Source organism: Chelmon rostratus, chromosome 6 (genome assembly GCF_017976325.1).
Source record: "Chelmon rostratus isolate fCheRos1 chromosome 6, fCheRos1.pri, whole genome shotgun sequence".
Taxonomy (NCBI): domain Eukaryota; kingdom Metazoa; phylum Chordata; class Actinopteri; order Chaetodontiformes; family Chaetodontidae; genus Chelmon; species Chelmon rostratus.
Genome location: NC_055663.1, coordinates 3,437,460 through 3,458,393, shown reverse-complemented (window position 1 = coordinate 3,458,393; position 20,934 = coordinate 3,437,460). Strand labels below are relative to the sequence as shown.

At 40.1% G+C, this 20,934-nt stretch overlaps 3 protein-coding genes across 3 annotated transcripts; 2 read left to right on the top strand and 1 right to left on the bottom strand.

Annotated features, from left to right (window-relative positions):
- Positions 1–1,475: 1,475 nt before the first annotated feature.
- On the top strand, positions 1,476–12,425 carry tbxas1 (thromboxane A synthase 1 (platelet)). The gene is made up of 14 exons (XM_041939086.1): positions 1,476–1,522; positions 2,159–2,302; positions 2,678–2,771; positions 7,168–7,220; positions 7,360–7,456; positions 7,579–7,695; positions 8,620–8,708; positions 8,800–8,948; positions 9,222–9,349; positions 9,454–9,807; positions 9,971–10,059; positions 10,232–10,369; positions 10,455–10,617; positions 10,964–12,425. Exons 2-14 carry the CDS (start codon positions 2,202–2,204, stop codon positions 11,075–11,077), a joined length of 1,686 nt encoding a protein of 561 aa, XP_041795020.1. The 5' UTR covers positions 1,476–1,522; positions 2,159–2,201; the 3' UTR covers positions 11,078–12,425.
- On the bottom strand, positions 12,106–17,061 carry parp12a (poly (ADP-ribose) polymerase family, member 12a). The gene is made up of 11 exons (XM_041939085.1): positions 16,653–17,061; positions 15,890–16,025; positions 15,480–15,744; positions 15,240–15,389; positions 14,933–15,122; positions 14,624–14,798; positions 14,252–14,487; positions 14,073–14,160; positions 13,844–13,974; positions 13,279–13,430; positions 12,106–13,026 (listed from the first exon to the last, which is right to left on the bottom strand). The coding sequence occupies exons 1-11, from the start codon at positions 16,970–16,972 to the stop codon at positions 12,770–12,772; spliced, it is 2,100 nt and encodes a 699-aa protein (XP_041795019.1). The 5' UTR covers positions 16,973–17,061; the 3' UTR covers positions 12,106–12,769.
- Positions 17,062–17,265: 204 nt separating this feature from the next.
- On the top strand, positions 17,266–20,704 carry ccdc113 (coiled-coil domain containing 113). Its single transcript, XM_041939833.1, has 10 exons — positions 17,266–17,289; positions 17,407–17,581; positions 18,016–18,151; positions 18,502–18,663; positions 18,749–18,898; positions 19,429–19,539; positions 19,705–19,803; positions 19,917–20,024; positions 20,233–20,388; positions 20,564–20,704. Exons 2-10 carry the CDS (start codon positions 17,493–17,495, stop codon positions 20,702–20,704), a joined length of 1,152 nt encoding a protein of 383 aa, XP_041795767.1. The 5' UTR covers positions 17,266–17,289; positions 17,407–17,492.
- Positions 20,705–20,934: the final 230 nt, after the last annotated feature.

Sequence of the window (20,934 nt, the reverse complement as noted above, 5' to 3'; positions counted from 1 at the left end):
GATTTTTATTTAGTTCAACAAGTTCTCTGGAGAAGTTATGAGCTGATGGAGATGGATACAGGCTGACAGTGGTATTGAAAGTTGAAAGTCTATTTCTTATAATAACCAATATTTCTGGTTATAATGATGATGGCCAAGACAAAAGACTAAAGGAAAATATGACACTGATTTCAGATCGGGAGGATAAAATGGCAAACTGCAGCACAGTGACATTGTAGAAAGTTTTACGACAGATAACAATTTAGCTGAAGAAAAGTACAGAATTGATTATTGGTTGGTGAGTGATAGCATTTTTCCGTTCACAAATTAAAATATTTAAAGGCCCTTTATCAGAGCAGTTTCTTTATAGTCCTATTTCACAAATTTTCACTTATTTCACTGTGTGTAGTGCTGCTGCTGCACTGCATCCCAGCTTGGGATAAATAAAGTAGATCTATCTATCTATCTATCTATCTATCTATCTATCTATCTATCTATCTATCTATCTATCTATCTATCTATCTATCTATTGTTTTATAGATTTAATTTTAGAACTCACAAGGAAGGAAACCAGAAAAAAAGGGAACTGGAAGAATATTGTAATAAGATCAGAGAAATATCAACAAATTATGAAAGTTGTCAATCAATTAAAACTAATATTGGTAAATGGGAGTTTTCTAAATTTAAAATGAAAGGATTTACCATAAACTTCTGCAAGGAACTTAACAAAAAAACAAAATCAATTTATTTGTTACAACAATTTAATATATAAAATATATTACAACAGTATTATGAGTGATAAAACATGTTGTTTTGCATTTGATAAGGTTATCTAGGACAAAGCTGACGACATCTCTTGGTATAGATAACTTCTGTTAGAAAAAGAAGATTTTTTTTCAGCTCCTTTTCAAACAATATGTCATATTTTTAATAGATCTTTAATTAGTAGAAGTTCTCCAGAGTCTAAAACCACACCTTTGCTCAAAAAAAAAAAAAAAAAAGCAGGTCTTACTGGCTTTCATTGCTGACCTATTAGTAAACTCCCTGTGCTGAATAAGACACTTCAAAAGCTATTTTTTAATCAAATGTTTCTCAGTCTCAGTAACAAGTCCACAAACAAATTGCACAATGAGAACTATGCGGGGATTGTGTAATGAATGAATTTCTGATGATGTAGAATATTAATATTGTAATTTGGGATTTAGTTTCTCTTTTAATCTCTTTTTTTAATATTCATCTATACTATATATTACATATATATATAGTATAAATATGCTGCTATAGTATTATATATTAAATGCAACATGTTTATACTATATACATATATATTTTGTAATATTTGATTTATTGAGCTTCCTTTTGTCTTCTTCTTCTCTCTATATGACTCTTGGTTACTGTTCAGGCACCAGTGTGCTGCTGTTGGCTGCTATACGCTCCCGTACAGCAGGTGGCAGTATGCACCACAGCTTTCTGTTTCTTGTAACTTCTGGCCCCGGCGAAGAGGGCTCGACATGAAAACATTGACAAGTGAGGACAGTATGAGGTAAGTGCACGCTACCTCACTACACACTTCAGCTTATGGCACCATTTACTCATAAAAGTGCCAACTTTCTCCAGATACAAGAATGGCGCTGATTTGGTGCATGAAAACATTACACGGCATGCAGTGAAGACATTCAGACAGCCTGCGATATTTTGTTGTAGCTAGCTAGCTGTAGCAGCATAGTATAACGAATAACCTACAGCATGAGGTCGGGGTTTTAAATGCTGTTTGTTTGGTTGCCTAAATAAATACAGACTGTGTTAAGCTGTTTAAGGCTGTGTGCTATAACAATGATATGTGCAGGATTTGGTCATTTAACTGTGGCATTTTAGGGACTCAAATACAGCGTTTGTGCATGTCAGTAGGATGGATGGACCTGCCCCCATTGTTTAAAATGCTCTCTTAAGGCTTCAGGCAAAGCTGCTCAAACAAATACTTAACAAACTATGTTAGCAATTAACCAAGGTATAGGAGGCAGCCAGAGTCCTAAATCCACAAAGAAATTTACTGTCACTGTCACTGTGCTTTTCTCTGTTGTAGAATAAGCTGTAGACTCATGATATGAAAAAATAATCCATTATTTGGACACAGAAAAAAGTAATTTTAGTCTTCTTTTTCTGTTCTCCTTCTTTTGAGGAGCCTTCATCGAACAGTGGAGAAGTGAGAGGAGGTTTTCAGAATGGAGGCTGTGGTTGACTTCCTGAATGTTTTCCACCTCAAGGCCAGTGGATTGTCAGTGACACTCAGTCTCCTCCTTGTCTTTCTGGGTCTTCTCTACTGGTGAGTAAATGCTTTTTGGAAATCCAGCACATCCTTTTGGATATTCAGAACACTCTTCATTAATCAGATCTGATGTTTGCCACTTTGTGTGTTGAGAAATCAGATAGCATTTCATGGGGAAGCTCTTGAAGGAGCACCTCAAGATATTCAAAACCTTCCAGGGAGCAAACTAAGGTTCGATCGGTGTGGTCCAACAAAACCAGTCAACTCACACATGCACACATCAGTCAAGATTTGTGGGACTGATAAGACAACACAATCTAATAATAAATCGATGGGCTGAATGTTTGGGGAAATGCTGGCCTGTGTTCTTCACTGTATTTTTCTCTCATCACTCATCACACGAGTCTGTGCTTTGTGTCTGTGTGCTTTTAGGTATTCCATTTACCCTTTTTCGATCCTGTCTCGATGTGGTATCAAACATCCAAAGCCAGTGCCTTTCTTGGGCAACATGTTTATGTTTCGCCAGGTAAGATTTTACTGCAATTTCCATCCTGACCCTCACCACTTGTTCTCTAATGATTTCTTCTTTGCCTTTCATTTCTGTGAAAATCTGCTCGGACTATGAAAGAGAGTAACCACTGATGTGAGAAACAACATATTACTGCACCACATTGAGGAACACTCAAAAGCAGCGACCTTGTAACCCACAAATAGGTTAATGACAGAATGCTGAAAGACTTCTTAGCTAAGAAAGTCTATACTTTAATATAACATCAAACAGGAGAAGCCTGGAGGTGACAGACCCAGGCCCATTGTGGTGAAATTTCTTAGATATAAGGACAGGTCTGCCATACTGCAACGCACCAAGTCTGTCTCAAAGGAACAAAAATATACATAAATGAGGATTTCACAGATGCTGTGAGAAAGAAAAGGAAGGATCTAATGCCAGAACTGCGAGCTGCGAGAGAAAAGGGGGACATATCCTACTCATGACATGACAAAATAATTATTCATCCACGCAGCAGCACGCCAAAACAACCTAGACACATCATCAACCAATCATCAACCAAGTATGCGGATGCTAGCCACTCTTTATGTCAACACGAACAACTTACACACATACTGGAGTCAATAATTTATGACAAAATATTACGGACCATGATGATCTACAGCTAAATACTTTTCAATACACTGAACATCACTCACAAGACGTTGAAAATGACATCGATCCCGAAAACAACTTTTTTTCCGGCATCAACAATAACTGTAACTATTATACCCAGGAACAATTTAACAGCAGTAATAACCCGGAGAACAGTATGTCAATAATCCATTTTAATAGCAGAAGCCTTTATAGCAATTTTCAAAACATCAAAGACTTTCTAAATCAATTCAAGAAACCTTTTAATATAATTGCAATATCTGAAACCTGGTTAAACAGTGATAGGGGCATGGATTTTGCACTCGATGGTTATGAAATGGTGTTTATGAACAGAAAAAACAAGATTGGGGTCGGTGTGACTTTGTTTGCAGACAGGAATTTTAAATTCAGGATGGTGGAAAACATGTCAACAGTGGTGGATAACTTACTTGAATGTGTTACAATAGAAATATTAATGGAGAAAACAAAAAATGTCTTTGTAAGTTGTATGTACAGAATACCAGGTTCTAATCTTGATTTATTTAATGAATGGATGGAGGAATATCTGACAAAAGCAAATCAAAAAGTAATGTTCATCTGTGGTGATTTCAACATTGACTTGCTGAACCAAAACAAACATCAAAAGACAGAAATATTCATCAATACATTGTACAGTTTTAACTTATTTCCAAAAATAACCAGACCCAGCAGGATTACTTCCCATTGTGCTACATTAATTGACAATATATTCACTAATGTCATTGAGAACAATTCAGTGAGCTGATTATTAGTAACTGATATCAGTGACCATCTTCCAGTTTTTACAACTTACAACAATAGCTACAAATATAGCAACAGGGACATCGTAAAATATTACAGAGGAATCAGAAAAGAGGAATCTAAATAACGAGTTACAATCATATGACTGGGAACCAATTTACAAAGAGAAGGATATGAATAAGGCATACAAAATGCATGTAAAAAGAAAAATACACTAAGTAGAGAATTTATAAAATATAGAACCAAAGAGGCAGAAAGCAAGTACAAAAAATGTAAAAACAAGTTAACTCACATTTTGAGAAATTGTAAGAGGGATTACTATAATAAAATATTAGAAAACAATAAAAATAATATAAAAGGTATGGAATATTCTGAACAACATTATTAGAAATGGATCATAACAGATTAATTACCCTAATTATTTTATTGAAAATAATATCAATATTGATAACATGGACTTGGTCGTGAACAAGTTTAATGAGTTTTTCGTAAATGTAGGACCAGACCTGGCAGATTCCTGCTCCAGCCACACATCACAGTGACAATGAGGTTTTAATTGAAAATAATCTGAATTCAATGTTTCTGAAAGTCACTGACATAAAAGAAATAATAGAAACAGTCAAAAAATGTAAAAACAAAACATCTACTGACTGTGATGAAACAGACATGAAAATAGTAAAAAAGGTAATTCTAGGCATTTCCAAACCACTAACTCACATCTTCAACTTATCATTCCAAACAGGTCAGTTTCCCAGTAAGATGAAAACAGCAAAAGTTATTCCATTGTACAAGAACGGCGACAGACATCATTTCACAAATTACAGGCCTGTTTCTCTTCTCCCACATTTCTCCATAATCCTTGAAAAACTGTTTAATGACAGATTAGATAAATTTATAGAAAAACACAATTTACTCTCAGACAGTCAATACGGATTCAGAACTAACCGGTCAACATCCCTAGCATTAACTGAACTCATTGAAGAAATTACAAATTCCATAGACAGTAAAAAACTCACAGTTGGAGTTTTCATTGATTAAAAAAAAAACATTTGATACCATAAACCATGAACTATTAATCAATAAACTGGAACAGTACGGAATCAGAGGAATTGTGCTAAACTGGGTGAGAAGCTATTTGGAGAACAGGAAACAATTTGTGAAGATGGGACATCATTACTCTGTGTGCTTGGATATTGTGTGTGGTGTCCCCCAGGGGTCAGTACTGGGACCAAAACTATTCATAATGTACATCAGTGATGTATGTAAAGTGTCTTATCTGTTGAAATTTATACTATTTGCTGATGACACAAATATTTTAGTAACTGGTGAGGACTTACAGCAACGTTTCAACCTGATCACTTTGGAATTGAGTAAAATTAAGTCATGGTTTGATAAAAATAAGTTAAATTTAAGTAAAACAAAAATCATGATATTTGGAAAATGTAAAATAAATGATAATGTAAAGGTACAGATAGAGGGTGTAGATACAGAGACAGTAAATCAAATCAAATTCCTCGGAGTGACAATTGATGACAAAATTTGCTGGAAACCTCACATAAGACATGTTCAAAACAAAATATCCAGAAGCCTCTTAGTCCTAGCAAAAACAAAACACATGTTGGATCAAAAATCACTTTACATTCTTTATAGTTCACTGGTGTTACCCTACTTAACTTACTGTGTGGAGGTATGGGGAAATACATACACAAGCTCATGACAAGCACTTTTTATTTTACAAAAGAGAGCAATGAGAATTGTTAACAATGTGGGCTTTCGTGAACACACTGAGCCATTATTTTCAAAATCTAAAACGTTAAAATTCTTTGACATTGTTGATTTGAAAACTATGCAAATAATGTATAAAGCAAAGAATAACTTACTGCCAGGAAATTTTCAGAAACGGTTTGTGATAGAGAGGGATGTTATAAATGAAGGGGTGAGTTAAATTTTAAGATTCTTAAAGTGCGCACTACATTTTATTTATTTTTTTTGATAAAAATGTTTTTTATTGTATATGGATGTGTCTCTGCACTGTCTGTCCTGATGTGGATCGGTACTCAGTTGGCCAGGCAAGGTGGCCATGGTGCACTTGCACTTGATTTATGTCGAAGAAGATTTTGCAGAATACAAGTGCCAACATGAAAAGATCAAGCTGTCGGAGACAGCGCTGCAGATCGTCTCTGTGGGCTCGTTGTATGCAGTAAATCTGTTCCTGGTTGACTCCAGTAAATGTCTCTGATTTTTATGTCTGCTCACTGCTCTTTATGAAAAGTGCTGTCTATGCAGATTATGACAAGGTGGGCATATTGTATGTTGCTCAGGTTCCTCTGCTGGTCTAGCAGGGTATTGATCAACACTCTCTTTAAGTGGAGCTCTAATTGTAGTCACTTTGCCCCTTTACATGACAGCTCAGCTTCCCTCCAGTGTGAAATGAATATGTTAAATAGCAAAAGCCTTTGCAGAAGCCTTTCCAATGCAGATTAACTGGTACAGTTAAAAGCGCTCCATTAGATAAAGAAGTGAGCCACAGCAAAGTGTCTGAGCTTCTTTGTTTGAAGCATTTGGCTAAAATGACTCAGCCCACTTGTGTCAGTAGAAACACGAGTCAACACCATGTTTTGTCAATAAAATATTTTCCTGGTTTTTCAGTTTTTCACGTTTACCCTTTTACACTTCCCCCAAGACATGCACACATACAGTCAAACCCACACACGCACACAAGTTTTCACAAATGTGCTTCATGTAAGAGTGTGAAGTTAATTGCTTTCATTCCCCTCTTTGTGGCTTTCAGTTTTCGTCAGAGGTTTTAGATGAGTTTCAGTGCTGGTCCTTATATCGGGCTCTCATTTGGCTCAGTTAGCCACTCTAGAGTTTACATGAAGGAAACAGCTCAAATATCAATCTGTCTCCAAAAAGAAGAGTCTCTCTGGTTCTTTTCTAATGCAGGATGTTATTTTTAGTCTGTTCTGATGCAGTTCTTTCTTTCTTTCTTTCTTCTCAGGGTTTTTTCAACCCTATCAATGAACTCATAAAGACACATGGCAGAGTTTGTGGGTAAGTAGAAGAAATACATCTATATCGGCATGTAATAAAATGCTGCTGGTGATGATTTGAATTCTTCCACATTGTAAAGTGAAGTGAATACTGGCTGGTAAAATTGTTGTGTGATTTGACTCTGCTTGGTATATTTGAGGTATTATTTGGGCCGCAGACCGGTGGTGGTGATAGCGGACCCTGACATGCTGAGACAAGTGATGGTCAAGGACTTCAGCAGGTTCCCCAACAGAATGGTGAGGACATTAACCAAAGCATGTGCATGCACACTGTGCGCCTGCTCGTGATTCTAACACAGACTTCGGCGATGTGATGATAACAGATGTTTGTGCCCGTACTCTCCTGTCTCTCTGTGCAGAGACTTCGCTTTGCCACCAAGCCCATGACCGACTGTCTGCTCTTGCTGAGGAATGAGCGCTGGAAGAGAGTGCGTAGCATCCTGACCCCATCATTCAGTGCTGCCAAGATGAAAGAGGTGAGATACGAATGTGTCCTTTGACTGGGTGCCAATTACAATCAGCCCATATTGATTATGAATGATGTTTTTTTGTGGTCTTCAAATTTCCCATAGAGAGAAAGAAGTGCAAAGTTTGAGGGCAGACAGGTGTAACTAACTGCATTTACTTCAAGACTGTTTTAAATAACTAAAGCTCCGTTTATGTGTAACTATTGAGAAATGTTGCTTGGAATTCAGGTTGAAGCGTGGTGGACCAGTACTGCTGATAAACACGTCTCTTTAATTTATAACAGTGCTGCTCCACTGCTTTCTCTTTAATTTTGGAGACAGCAGTGTAAAGAGTGGAGAGGACATGAAGGTCTCCTTTGTTGAAGAAGGGGATTTCTGATAGATGTTGAGTTAATAGACCATTTGTTCAAATATTCTCTTCTGTCAGAACTCAGTTTTGACGTTTGGGGGGGTCTCATGAAGTCCTTTCTTCTCCTCTTTAATTACTCAAATTAATGAAAACAGTTTACTTTAAAGTTCATTTGTTATGACCACTTGGTCATGTTTTACCTCCTTTATGTCGTCATGTCAACAACTCTATAGACACTCTATAAGTTTTTTTTTTTTATTGCTTGTCAGCCAGGAGTAACTGAAAGCATTCATCCACACAGTGTTTACTGCTTGACTCTTCATCTTTTACTTGCATGTAAAACATTTACTGTACATCCATTCTGTTAGTGTGTGTGTGTGTGTGTGTGTGTGTGTGTGTGTGCGTGTGTGTGTGTGTGTGTGTGTGTGTGTGTGTGTCCGCTTTTTCTGTTTGTTGAACCACCTTTCCCTGATTTTTGTGGTATTTATGGGTCAATTTTTCACCAAGCAGTGTTTACAGGACAGGCTGATACGTGACCCAGAAAGCCTCAGCAGTGTCAGTGTCTCGTATATATTTCCCTGCAGATGGTTCCGCTCATCAACACAGCCACCGATGCCCTGATGAATAACTTGGACGTTTACGCTGAGTCCGGAGAGGCCTTTGATATCCACAAGTAATCATGCAGGCAGTGAATGTAGTCTGTTAGAATTATGGTGTCTTTTTCTGTCCTCCCTCACACTTTTGTTTGTGTTTGTGCTCTGCAGGTGTTTTGGTTGCTTCACCATGGACGTTATTGCTAGTGTGGCATTCGCAACTCAGGTGGACTCTCAGAACAACCCAGATGACCCGTTTGTCCGCCACGCACAGATGTTCTTTTCCTTTTCTTTCTTCAGGCCCATCATGCTGCTTTTCAGTCAGTCTAGTCTATTTGTATCGTTGTTTGTGCATATAAATTATTTCATTTGAGAGATTGTATAGGACATGCAATGGAATGCAAACGCAGGCTGGCTAAAGAATGATGTATCCATAAAGCAAACAGCTGTGGAGAATATGTCTCAGAAGTATCTGGGCTTTGTAACTAACTCTTAAGTGGTTGATAACTTTGAATGCTGTTGCTGATGTCAGTGTTGCCAAAAGTTGCCATTTCAGGTTGAGTCACACCAACACATTCGGTTTGTGTGTCCAGTTGCTTTTCCATTCATCGGGTCTCCTCTGGTGCGATTCATCCCCAACAAACGAGACGAGATGAATAAGTTCTTCATCAACAGCATTCAGAGGATCATCAATCAGAGAGAGGAGCAGCCTCCTGATCAGGTGAATCTCATGGACGTGGACATATGCAGGGCAACATACAATTTCTAGTGAATCCTGTTTTAAATGAATTTATTGATTTTTTTGGGGGGCTTTTTTGCATGAAGAGGCGCAGAGACTTCCTTCAGCTGATGTTGGACGCACAAACCAGCAAGGAGTGTGTGTCTTTGGAACAATTTGACACAGCGAACCCTGCTGGCGAGCTCGATCACAGGAATCAGCAGACGCAGCCGTCGGCCTCTGACCAGGACGACCGTCCTCAGCCACAGGAGCCCCCCACCAGGCGTCCACAGAAGAAGATGATAACTGAGGATGAGATCGTGGGTCAGGCTTTTGTCTTTCTTCTGGCAGGCTTCGAGACCAGCAGAAACACGTTGGCCTTCACCTGCTACCTCCTGGCCATCCACCCTGAATGTCAACGCAAAGTACGGGAAGAGGTGGATGATTTCTTCGCCACACATGTGAGTGTGTTGCTCAGCTAATTTTCTTCTTTCTTCTACTTTGGACATAAGATTTTAGGTGTGGACAATTCTGTACTTTTCTTAAAGCAAGACAAATTCAGTGCACACAGACTTAAAACTTTTACTGAATGATGAATATATCTCATTTTCCTTTTTGTTGTAGGAGTCACCAGATTACACAAACGTCCAGGAGCTGAAGTATTTAGACATGGTCATAAGTGAAGCATTGCGCCTCTACCCCCCTGGATACAGGTAAATTAAGAATATTTAATTAGGATAAAAATCCATTTTTACTGGATTTAGTAATGCCACAAGGAACAGGTTCACTTACTTATGTACATATATACAGTGGATTTTTCACAAAGAAGGTTTCGAAGGTGAAATTAGTTGAGGTGTGTAAAACATGGAATTTTGCCCCATGAAGGTTTGCCAGAGACGTTGACCAAGACTGTGTGTTGAACGGTCAGTTCCTCCCTAAAGGAGCCACACTGGAGATCCCAGCAGGCTTCCTCCACTATGACCCAGAGCACTGGCCAGAGCCCGAGAGCTTCATCCCAGAGCGGTATGAGCCTGTTCTTCTAGTAATAAGTCAACTATACTGTGTGTTGCGTTATCATCTAAACCTAGTAAATGACTTGAATCTCTAGATTCACACCAGAGGCCAAGGCCAGTCGGCATCCGTTTGTATACCTGCCGTTTGGGGCCGGTCCCCGTAACTGCGTGGGCATGAGGCTTGCCCAGCTGGAAATGAAAATGGCTCTCGTGCATCTGTTCCGCAGGTTCACCATCGTGGCCTGCTCTGAGACCAAGGTGGGCTTTAAACACTAAAGACAACAGTGTGTTAAAAAGTCTATGAAATGATTCATGCACACAGAAGACACATTTACACACATGTGTATTTGAAAAGAAAAAAATACTGACCTGTCAGTATTCTTAACCCCATCACTCACATCTGTTGAGTCAGTTTTACTGTGAAAATAGTTTTACAGCATGTCTGCATTTATATCTGTTAACATCTCATCATCGTACTCATTGTTTAAATTACAATATTAATTTATCATTATGAAGAATTCCACCAAAAATGTGGTTCTGAATATAATCCTACTAAACGTAGGAGGATGTCCCATTTACACATGGTATCCTTTTCTTTGTGCAGGTCCCTCTTGAGTTGCAGTCGTTCAACATTCTAGGACCTAAGAATGGGATATTTGTGAGAATTCAAAGAAGAGACTTGATTGAAGGTCATGGTAATTCTCCAGCAGACAATTAGAAAGTGTCCATGTTGTGACAGTGACACACAGTGTGTGTGTGAGCAGTTTTCTCGATCTGTTCCTTTGCATTGAAATAGAAATTACAATACGGTGTAAACCTTGATAATGCTGCTCATCTAGTGGAAAGTGCACTGTAGCTGAGAATCAGCACTGCTATAATACTGAGCAAACGTGTGACTGACTATGCAGTTAGGCACTGTGAGGACACAGTTTTAGGTCCCTCTGAACTCCCTGCTGATGGCTTCACCAGGTTATTGGTGATAAATAATAATGGAGAGAGAGGCAGCTGGAGCATATTAACAAGGACTGGTCACAGGAATAAAAGTGTGCTCTACTTAAGGAGAGCTTTGCTGCTTGTACCCATGAATGGTGGTTATTTAACAATGTAATTAACCATCATACAGTCTCAGATGTTCACAGCAAACGATGGGGAAGGGACAGACCTGTCACTTGGGTTAGATGCTACTGATCATACTGATGATATTTAAGACTAACCGTGATGACGTGTTTCTACGTCTTTTAATCGCCTCGATTGAAAGCTATGTTAGAGTGATGAAGTGGTTTGTGAAAGAAGAGGAAAGCCTCAGCTGTTTCTTTCATTACCTGATCAGTACTTATCACATGTGTCAGAACAGGAAACTTACCCACATTTTATCACAAGTCATTCATTGTTGTTTAAAGAGAACATTTATACCTCACTGAAATGAAAAACACTCTCATGTAGGAAAAGAAATCATCATTTTAGCCAATGTTTGAACATTATTCTGAGATTGGTTGTTTGAGAATTGCAGTCCTGAATTAACTTTAATTTTGAATGTATATAATAAGAGTGATTTACTGATGATTAATTTACGTGGCAGTGAAAAAGTGTATATCTCAGCAGCTGTGATTAAAGGCAGGGGACTGAATATGCCAGTTGTACATTCAAAATGGATCAAAACTCACTTGTGTGGAACTCAGTCTTTACATGTGATGAATGAAATTTCTCTTCTTCTTTGTTCTATTGCTAACTAATCACACTGACATGGCAGTTTGTAACATGTTTATTACATAACCACTGAATGTTATTCCAAAACTGAACACCAGAACATGTGTTGCCTCAGTGCCCTTGATTTAGACTTTCATTCACAGACAATCTTATCACAACAAAATACACACCAGCCACAACAGCAGACACTGACCAAGGAAATGTATTCTTACTGACATATTATAAATCCACCAGGACACACTGTGATCATCACACAAAAATTCCACCAAGTGTTTCCATTTTTTTGTCTTTTACATCTGCACCACACCTCAGGAAAATACTGTAACATGTCAGTTTATAAAACGATGAGCAAATTTTTAACTTTAACTATCTTTGTTGCATAAAATATGATGCAACGCATATAAAGAAGTTCAAATTAGCTCCACCTCTGTCTGCCTCAACCATTTATGCATGAGTAATAAGGATCCAATAATTGCTATTATAATATTACATGAACTGGTCCTGTAGGACACCTACATTGTGATATGACTGCTTCTTCTTCAGTAAAAGACCTGACTAATCCCTCCACTACCGTAAATCTCCACAAACCTTTAACAAAGCCACTTGCTGTTTAAAGTCAAAGTAAAGAGCATCCCATGATACAGTTTCTCCTGAGCAAAATCCTCAGAAAAAGGAAAAAAAAAAAAAAAAACAGCCCAGGGACTTATGAATACCTGATAAGATACTCTGGATAAATCTGCTGTTTATCAAACACAACGTAGATGCTGGGGTCGCTCTCTCGGTCAACACAGCTGTCGTAGAGGGCATTGCCGTTTCCTTTTGGTGGGGGCCGGACATAGCTGCTGCTGCCCCTGGTGTACTCCCCCACCAGGACCAGAGTAACAAACATGATCTTGTTCTGGCTCTTTTTGACGCTGGCGTATCTGTCTGAGTAGGACGCATCTCTGGCAAAGTAGCTCCCTAAAAGACAAAGAAAGGTGTTACTACTGACAGTCTGAGAGAGTGATGGGGTCTTATTATTTTTTTACAGCCAACGTGAAGCGTGCTGCTTTTAGTACTACAAACGTGGAAGTCCAGAGTTTACCGCCCCCTTATCAAAACACCGCACAGTACAGTAAGCCTAAAGAAAAGACATTTGTTTCGTGGTTTGTCACTCTTATGCTGTATGTTCATCATATTAGTGGAAGCGCTGCCGAAGCTGTTGCACTGCACCTTTGCCGTAGGCTGTGCCGTGGACGCCACACATCCTCCAGTCAAAGTTTTGCTCACAGATGGCCTCGATCAGGGACTCGTCTGTCCCGTGGAACAAGTACTGTTCATTCACAGCTTTCCCTCCATTCCTCTTCTTCATCTGCTCTTTCTGCCTGAGCACACAATATAGAAAGCATAAATGGGATGATGTGCAGCTCAGTATTTTCTCTTGATTCATGGCTTTTATGAGCTCAGTTTCTGGTGTCTACCAACTCCTGAGAAATCTATTCTCCAAATTCTCCAGTACGTTCACCAGCTAGTCACGAACTGCCTGTCTGCTGTTTTAGTAACAAGTGCCTGCTGCAGCCGAAGCTATGAGACCGGTGAGACTGAATTGAAACAACGAGCTGTAACTCAATATAAAGCTGTGTAAAGCTGACAGGAGCTGCAGATTCAGCTGATAATTATAACCCTGTAGGTTCATCACTATGAGGCGAGTGACTCTTTTTACATTGTCACACACACTGTTGTCATAAAAATATCAGTTACAGATGCTTCGAGCCAAAGAGCCAGGTCTATGATTTACCACTGAAAGACTTTCCACAGAGAGGGGTTCTGGATCCTCTGGATGTTGTGAATATTACTCTGGGCCATGGTGCGCTTAAACAGCTTCTCGATCATATTGTACTCTTTTGCAGATTTGGAGAGAGGTGCGAGCTGAAAGATAGGAGTACAGTGCAGGTTCATTCGATGTTCAAGGAGGAACACATCGTAAAAACTGATATTAAGAACAGTAATACATGCTTGAAATAAACCTTGTATCCAATATCTGGTATGGCATTCTTGTCCCAGTGGGATGGGAAACTGTCAGCTGTGGAGGGGCTGGAGCTGTGAGATGATACACTACAGAGAAGACAAACATAATAACTGTCTGACTAATGACACTTGATCCAAAACAGCAATGTTAGAATTGGAGGGACAACACAAAAAATACCTCTTTAGCTTCACCTCCACATCATGAGCAGACACAAAGAGAGGCCTCCTTCTGACCTCTCTCTTGGTTTTGTATTTTACATTCTGCTGATACATCTCCTGGGTTCCTGGCGCACCTTTGAAGTGCAGGATATACTGCTGCTTGTCTGCACTAAAAGGAATCTCTGTTTCTCTGTCTGCCAGGTACACGTTCTCCAGAGTCTGAGAGGTGAGAGAGGCTGGTGTGTTGCCATCGCTCTAAATCGAAAAAAAAAACAAACAAAAAAACAGGCAGCAATCCATCAGTGTGTGCCAGCGATGAAATAGGAAAAAGCGATTAGTAAAGAATAAAGAGGGGAGTGTACTGCTCATTATTTGTACAAATTCCACTGACCTGTCCAAACTCCTGCCACTTCCTGTTGTCATCCTTCCAGTACCAAAGCCAATCTGTTGTTAGAATGAAGTGAGGGGGCTTTGAGACAGAGGAGGCGGTGGACAGGCGGCGAACTGGAGACCCTCCATATGTCATTGTCGTGAAGTCAACTGATTGCACGGCAGGGGATGCAGAGCTGAAAGCAAGCACTGAAAGTGAATCAATCTAAAAGACATGGAACTAATGTCAATGAATGGTTAAGAATCTGCTTGTTACTCCAGACAGAAAACTGCGTGTACTCCTCTCTGATTTATTTCTCCGTTCACACACCTTTGAAAGGACAGAAATCGGAGAAGCCCTACGGTGGGCGATGGTGGGTCCATGCAGCTCGTGTCCTGTTCCGGATCACAGTAAGCCTTCTCAATGTCCTCCATATTTGGCAGGTCCTTCCAGCTCACACAATCACTGTCTAAAACCTGCCATCTGTACGGTAGGTGCCAATGGACACGAGCACACTTCTCTGTGAAAAAGCAACATCACATTACACTCATTAGACAGTGGTAGACACGCAGACATCATGTTCTCTTCCCACAGATCAACACACAGTCACTGTAGATGTGACTGCTTTCAGTGTTACCTTTGAAGCTGCAGTGTCTGCGAATGAAGAAGAGGCAGATTTCATTCCTGTCAGCATCAGTCATGGCTTTAGATGGACATGCAGGGCTAGTCAGGGATCCAGGGCTGCTGTGGGAAGGCTGCTGAGCGGGGATTTTCACCACTGGCAGCTCTGCAGGAGACGCACATACATACTCTATATAAAATCTATTATGCAGTTCGAAAGGTGAAAAAGTTGTCTGTAAAAGTCCTTATTCTTTACCAGGAACAGCACCGGCTCCTCGCTCCAGTTGTCCCATGATGATGAATTTATTTCTGTAGTTCTCGTGAATGTTTCCAATATTCTCCTGACTGAATCCTCTGAAGAGCTTCATCCCCTGCGCATCAATGTAATGGGTTCTCTTACACGAAGGGCCAAACCTACAGTCTCCCTGGAGATAGTGCAGGCAGATGTGAAGCTTGGTGCAGGAGGTGGTGAACCTGCAGGAACCGTGCAAACCGTTGCCCTTGTTGTAGTGTGGGCAAATCTGCAGGGGTTGCACAGAGGAGGGGGTGACCACATCACCACAACAAAATATACGACGGTTCATTCAGAAACTCACATTCTTCCCTAAACAATAAAGAGATTCTCACTTCCCTCGTCTGTGTCCTACTGTTGCCAGTAAAACCTACCTCAGGAAGCAGGTATGGATCATTCTGCAGTAACAGCTGGAACAGCTGTTTCTCAGTCAAATCCTGAAGATCATATCTCTTCAAAAGCTCTACGTTGTGTGCAGAAGCCAGACTGTGGGGATTTTTACACTTGTATCTGAAAAATAAAACGAATCATTTCCGTGAAGGGTTTTAGTTTTACTGAATTAACCAGTGAAAAAAGGCTTACGAGCGGCCATTTGTTCACTGTGAACACCAGCACTCAGTGCTTTATCATTGTTGTCTTACAGTGTGAGCAGTACACAGTTGAGAGTGGGTCATTCAGAGACACCGATCATTCAGATTATTATAGGATGCCATCTACTGCCACCTTCCGGCCATGCAGAGGACCCACAGTAAACATGGTTTGTTGATCTTAGGTCTTGTGGTTTTCACAGACACCTAGCTGGAAAAAGCTCATATGATTTGTTCTCCTCTTAGAATGGGCTAACACTTTCTGTTCCGATCGACCGCTTTCTTCAAATGTTCCGCGTTTCCAGCACAGTTAAATAAAGCTGTAGATCGACATACAAAGGCCAAAGAGTTCAGAAAACAAAATAACCCTTTACCCGTTAGTCCCGATCCTATGTTGATGATGTTCAGTTCATTAAATATCTTACGGCGTTCACTGTTGTGTCACAGCAAGCTATTCCCGTTAAATCTGAACATTTACCAGTTTTGATCAATATCGTGATAACACCATACAGCTGTAATTGAGAGTGCTGCTTGAGTTTCAGGGTCTTACCCGAACGTGCAGTCCCCGCAAACGAGATACCTGCACAGGTGCAAGTCATCGCACTGAGGACACTCTCCGGGTTTCTTCTGACAGAGCCGCAGGCTGGTCTTAGCCACTATGAGGCTATCCGGGCTGAGGATTTTTCCGCCGACAACCCCTTTCCTGCCTCTCTGGATCGCTATTTTACCGTCGTCGAACAGGACACCTCGCAGTACTGGTTCAGCGACCGTGAAACACTGCGTGATCTTCTCGTCCAGGCGCTTGAAGTCCAGACAGCCCTGGTTGTCGCACAGGGTCTTGATTGTGAACTTGGAGATGACGGAAGTCATCCTGAAATGACTCTAGCTCAGTCACTTCGCTGAACTGTTGTTAGAGCAGAGCTGAGCTAACGTTTATTAGCTCCCCACAGCCTCGGCGACGTCCGCTTACACAGAAATGAAACTGAAACTTAAAAAAGGAAAGAAAAAAAAAAACACACAAAAAAAGTGGTAGACCAACCTCTAAAATAGTTTTCCAAAGAAACAGAATCATAGAGTTATGAGGATGAGTGGAAAAATCTGAAAATAACGAACTGAGGAGTGAATTTTACTAACTTTATAAATGAGCTAATATGGACAGGCTACGACAATGTTTCCTTTGGATTATTGTAAGTTACATTCACATCTAAAAAACACAAATGTAGCTCTCAGTTACAACAGTTGAAATAATGTGACAATTTAAACCACGCTCTCCTTTCTGCCTGTATTCGTTCCAAAATTTACAGATTAATTTTTGCGTTTTACAAAAGCACGTGAAGGCAACACGAGCCCTAGCAACCACGGCAGCATCGTTCAGTGTACCATAGCAACCATGGAGGATAAGATTTCGCCGACGGAAGAAAAAGGCAAAGAGGTCATAGAAGAACAAGAAGAACTCTACAACCAAATCGAAGAAATCAAGTAATTAAAATAAATATTCTGGAAGACCCTCAACCGCGAAGTTTGCTAACATAAAGATTAATTTGTTAGTTTACCTACTTTGTGCAACCTGCTAACGTTGACCGCTAACGCTAAGCTAGTTGGTTTTTTTAGCTGTATTGTTATAGCAGTTATTGGTACTAAAACACTACTAGCTCGCTAGTGTAGAGGGTGAGAGTTAATGCCATATAATTAAACTTACATTATGACTCACAATATGAAATGTCAAAATACTTTAGCAGACTGGCTGGAGGTATTTTGCATGTCAATGTGTCTGTGCTAACTACTAGCTTTGTACATAATGACATAAGCTTCTGTTTTCCTTGATAAATTATTAGAGGTGAGTGAATGCATAACAGTTGATATCTGGTTAGGTTGTAAACACTTTAACCCTCTGATATTCACCTCCACCCAAGACGTTCCAATGCAGCCCTCCTGGCAGAGAATGACATGCTGGAGCGCTTCATCAGCCGCCTGGATCTTCAGGACCTGGTGTCCCAGGATGGGGGAGACGGTTTGGGGATAGCCAGAGCCTCCCAGCTGGAGGGTGGGGTAGGTGCCACCCAGTCACAAGACGTCTTTACTTTCGATACAAAACTCATTAAACAAAACACATATTGTGATTGTAGTTTGAAAATAAACACTGGGAGGACAGATTTTACTCACTCTGCACACAAAGACATACAGTATGTTAACAGAGAGCAACACTTTTTCAGGATTAGAGAATTATACTAGCTCCAAGTCCTAAAACTGAATTCAAATCACAACCTGAAACATTTATGTGGCCTTTCACAATCTGAGAGACATTCCTTTGATCTCTACTCCCAGGACAGATGATCTCCCTGCACTGTGCTCCTGACAGCCCTACATCAGTTTGTGTGTGTGTATGTGTGCCTTGTCAGGGTCGTGGAAGGAGGCGGAGGTCCCGGTCCAACACATCAAATCGTCTTCATCAGCTGACCGTTGAACAAAAACTTTATGTGGCACAGAGAGAAGTAACAGAGACACGACAAGACCAGGAGAAACTCAAACTAAGATATGAGAGAATTCAGGACAACTACAAGGTTACAACATACCCTTGCACAGAAAAACAAAACAAACACAATCAAACAAGAAAACACACCCTTACAGCACCGTTTATCCTTCCAGGCTTCTCTGGAAGAGGCAGAATTGCGTCTTGCAGAAATCAGGAAGGCTAAGAGCGAGTTTGAACGCAAACTGCTTAAACCCCTGAAGGACAACAGGTTGGAAACGAAGAAGCCTGAGAAGGTGCTCCAGTATATCGAAGATAAGTCAATGGTAAAAATTAGGTTCACTCTAGTGACATCTACCTTTGCAAAGTAGCCAACTGTTTAAAGTAAAGTTCAAATTAGTTATATGCACATGTCTCATAGTTCAAACATTTTATACAATTTTCAAATATATTAATGTTTTTCCCAAATATGATATATAATGTTAATGTAATCATTTGATATTTTAACTTTTACTCTGTTAGCTTATCATGTTATTGTATGCTCCTGCAGTAGCCTTTCCACCTTAAAATGCTATCTTAGCATGATGATGATGATGATGATTATTATTCCATAGTCAAACCTATGGGTGCAACTAGATTCTGCCGTTTCCTAGCAGCCCTGGTTAGACGTTAGTAATGCTAAAAAAAACTGTCAGATGTTTTAATTCACCAGAAAATGTTTGGTGTGGACAAATATCACATGATAATTATGTATTTTTTGATGAGTGTCATCTGCTTTCTGAGCTACTGTCACATATTCATCATCATCCTCCCTTTTGTCCACACCTTCTGTTTACGAACACACAAACTCAAACAGGTCACCCAGCTGGAGCAGTTTTATCTGAAAAACCAGGCACTGAAGGTCCACGAGAGGAAGCTCCGACAGCAGCTTCAACAGAAAAAAGAGATGCCAAAAACTGAGTATGAGGTATAGAATGACAGAGTGAGGGTGTGTCCAGAGAGACTAAGACTAAAGTGTCAGTCAATTGTTTGGTTTTTGAGTTAGACTTTAATGCAAGATACCAGTGAATTTTGCTGGTTAGTAAATGTAGTTAACAAAATAACAATGTATCCTGCTGTGTGTTGTTTTTAGGAAAATTTCCAGGACTACAGTGAGCAGAGAATTTCCAAAAACCTGCATGAGCTTCAAGTCAACAGTTTGAAAGTGCAGCGTGCCCTCAGTTCACACAAGGTCACTTATTAGAAATGTGTGTGGGAGAGAGAGAATTTTCTCTGTGTATCTTGTAGATGCATTAAAACCTTAGCTCCAGCGTGTGAAGTGTGTGTGTGTGTGTGTGTCAACAGGAGAGGCTGCAGAGTGTGACATTGGAGTCCGCAGAACTGAGCATTGACATCAGCAAGAGGAAGCAGATGCTGGCAAAACTTGAGGAGGAGATACAGCGTGCTGAGGAGGTTTGTCATTAGTCCAAAACTGAGCAAAGCTTTAAGGACGCAGCTTTAAGACCAATTTGTCCACCAGAGTCAACCGTAGTCATTCATACACAGTCTGGTCCATTGATTACTGAAGAGCAGCAGAGTTAAACCATACTCACCCTCCTGCTCTTTAAACTAATTCCCTCTGTGTACTCCATCCTATCTACATGATTTTCTCTCTCTTCAGGAACGTTCAAAGGCAGAGACTCTCAACCAACACCTGCACCGCCAGATTACAGATTACCAGGCCCCTGATATCACTGAATACATGCATGTCAAGGCCAGACACAAGAAGCTGCAGCAGAGCATTCACACCTGGGAGAGGAAGGTTAGGATTGCTCAGGTAAATAGTTTTATTTTATTTTCATACAATCAGCTCTCTCCTGAATTCCTGGTCACCTCTGTTAAAATGGGAGATTTGCTTCACTTTTGTCATACCACACCAAGCGTCAGTCCAGCTGCAGAGAAACTGTGACAGTGTCCAAAACAATGGCGTCTTTCTTTTCTGTTTTCACCAGATGGCCTCGAAGACCCACGCTAAGGCCTGGAACACACAGAGAGCCACTTTTACTCCTGCATGCAGCGCTGAGGCTGGATCTAGATCTGGGGAACACCAAATCTCAGTAAAGCTCCCATACATAGCAGAGCACAACACATAGAGAAACAGAGACAGAAAGTGCCCACTGGATTCATTAAAAAAAAAAAAAAAAACTATTAGAAAATTTCAAAAGAAACATTTTTGGGAAATGTAGAGAGAAAACAATGAAGCTTTAATCCTCGTCTTTTTTTCGCTCATACTCACTATGTGCCAGACTGAAAGGTACTGTGGATATTCTGGAATTGTAAAGCCTTTCTTTGCTCCATTAAGCCTTATTCAGTATTAAAATCT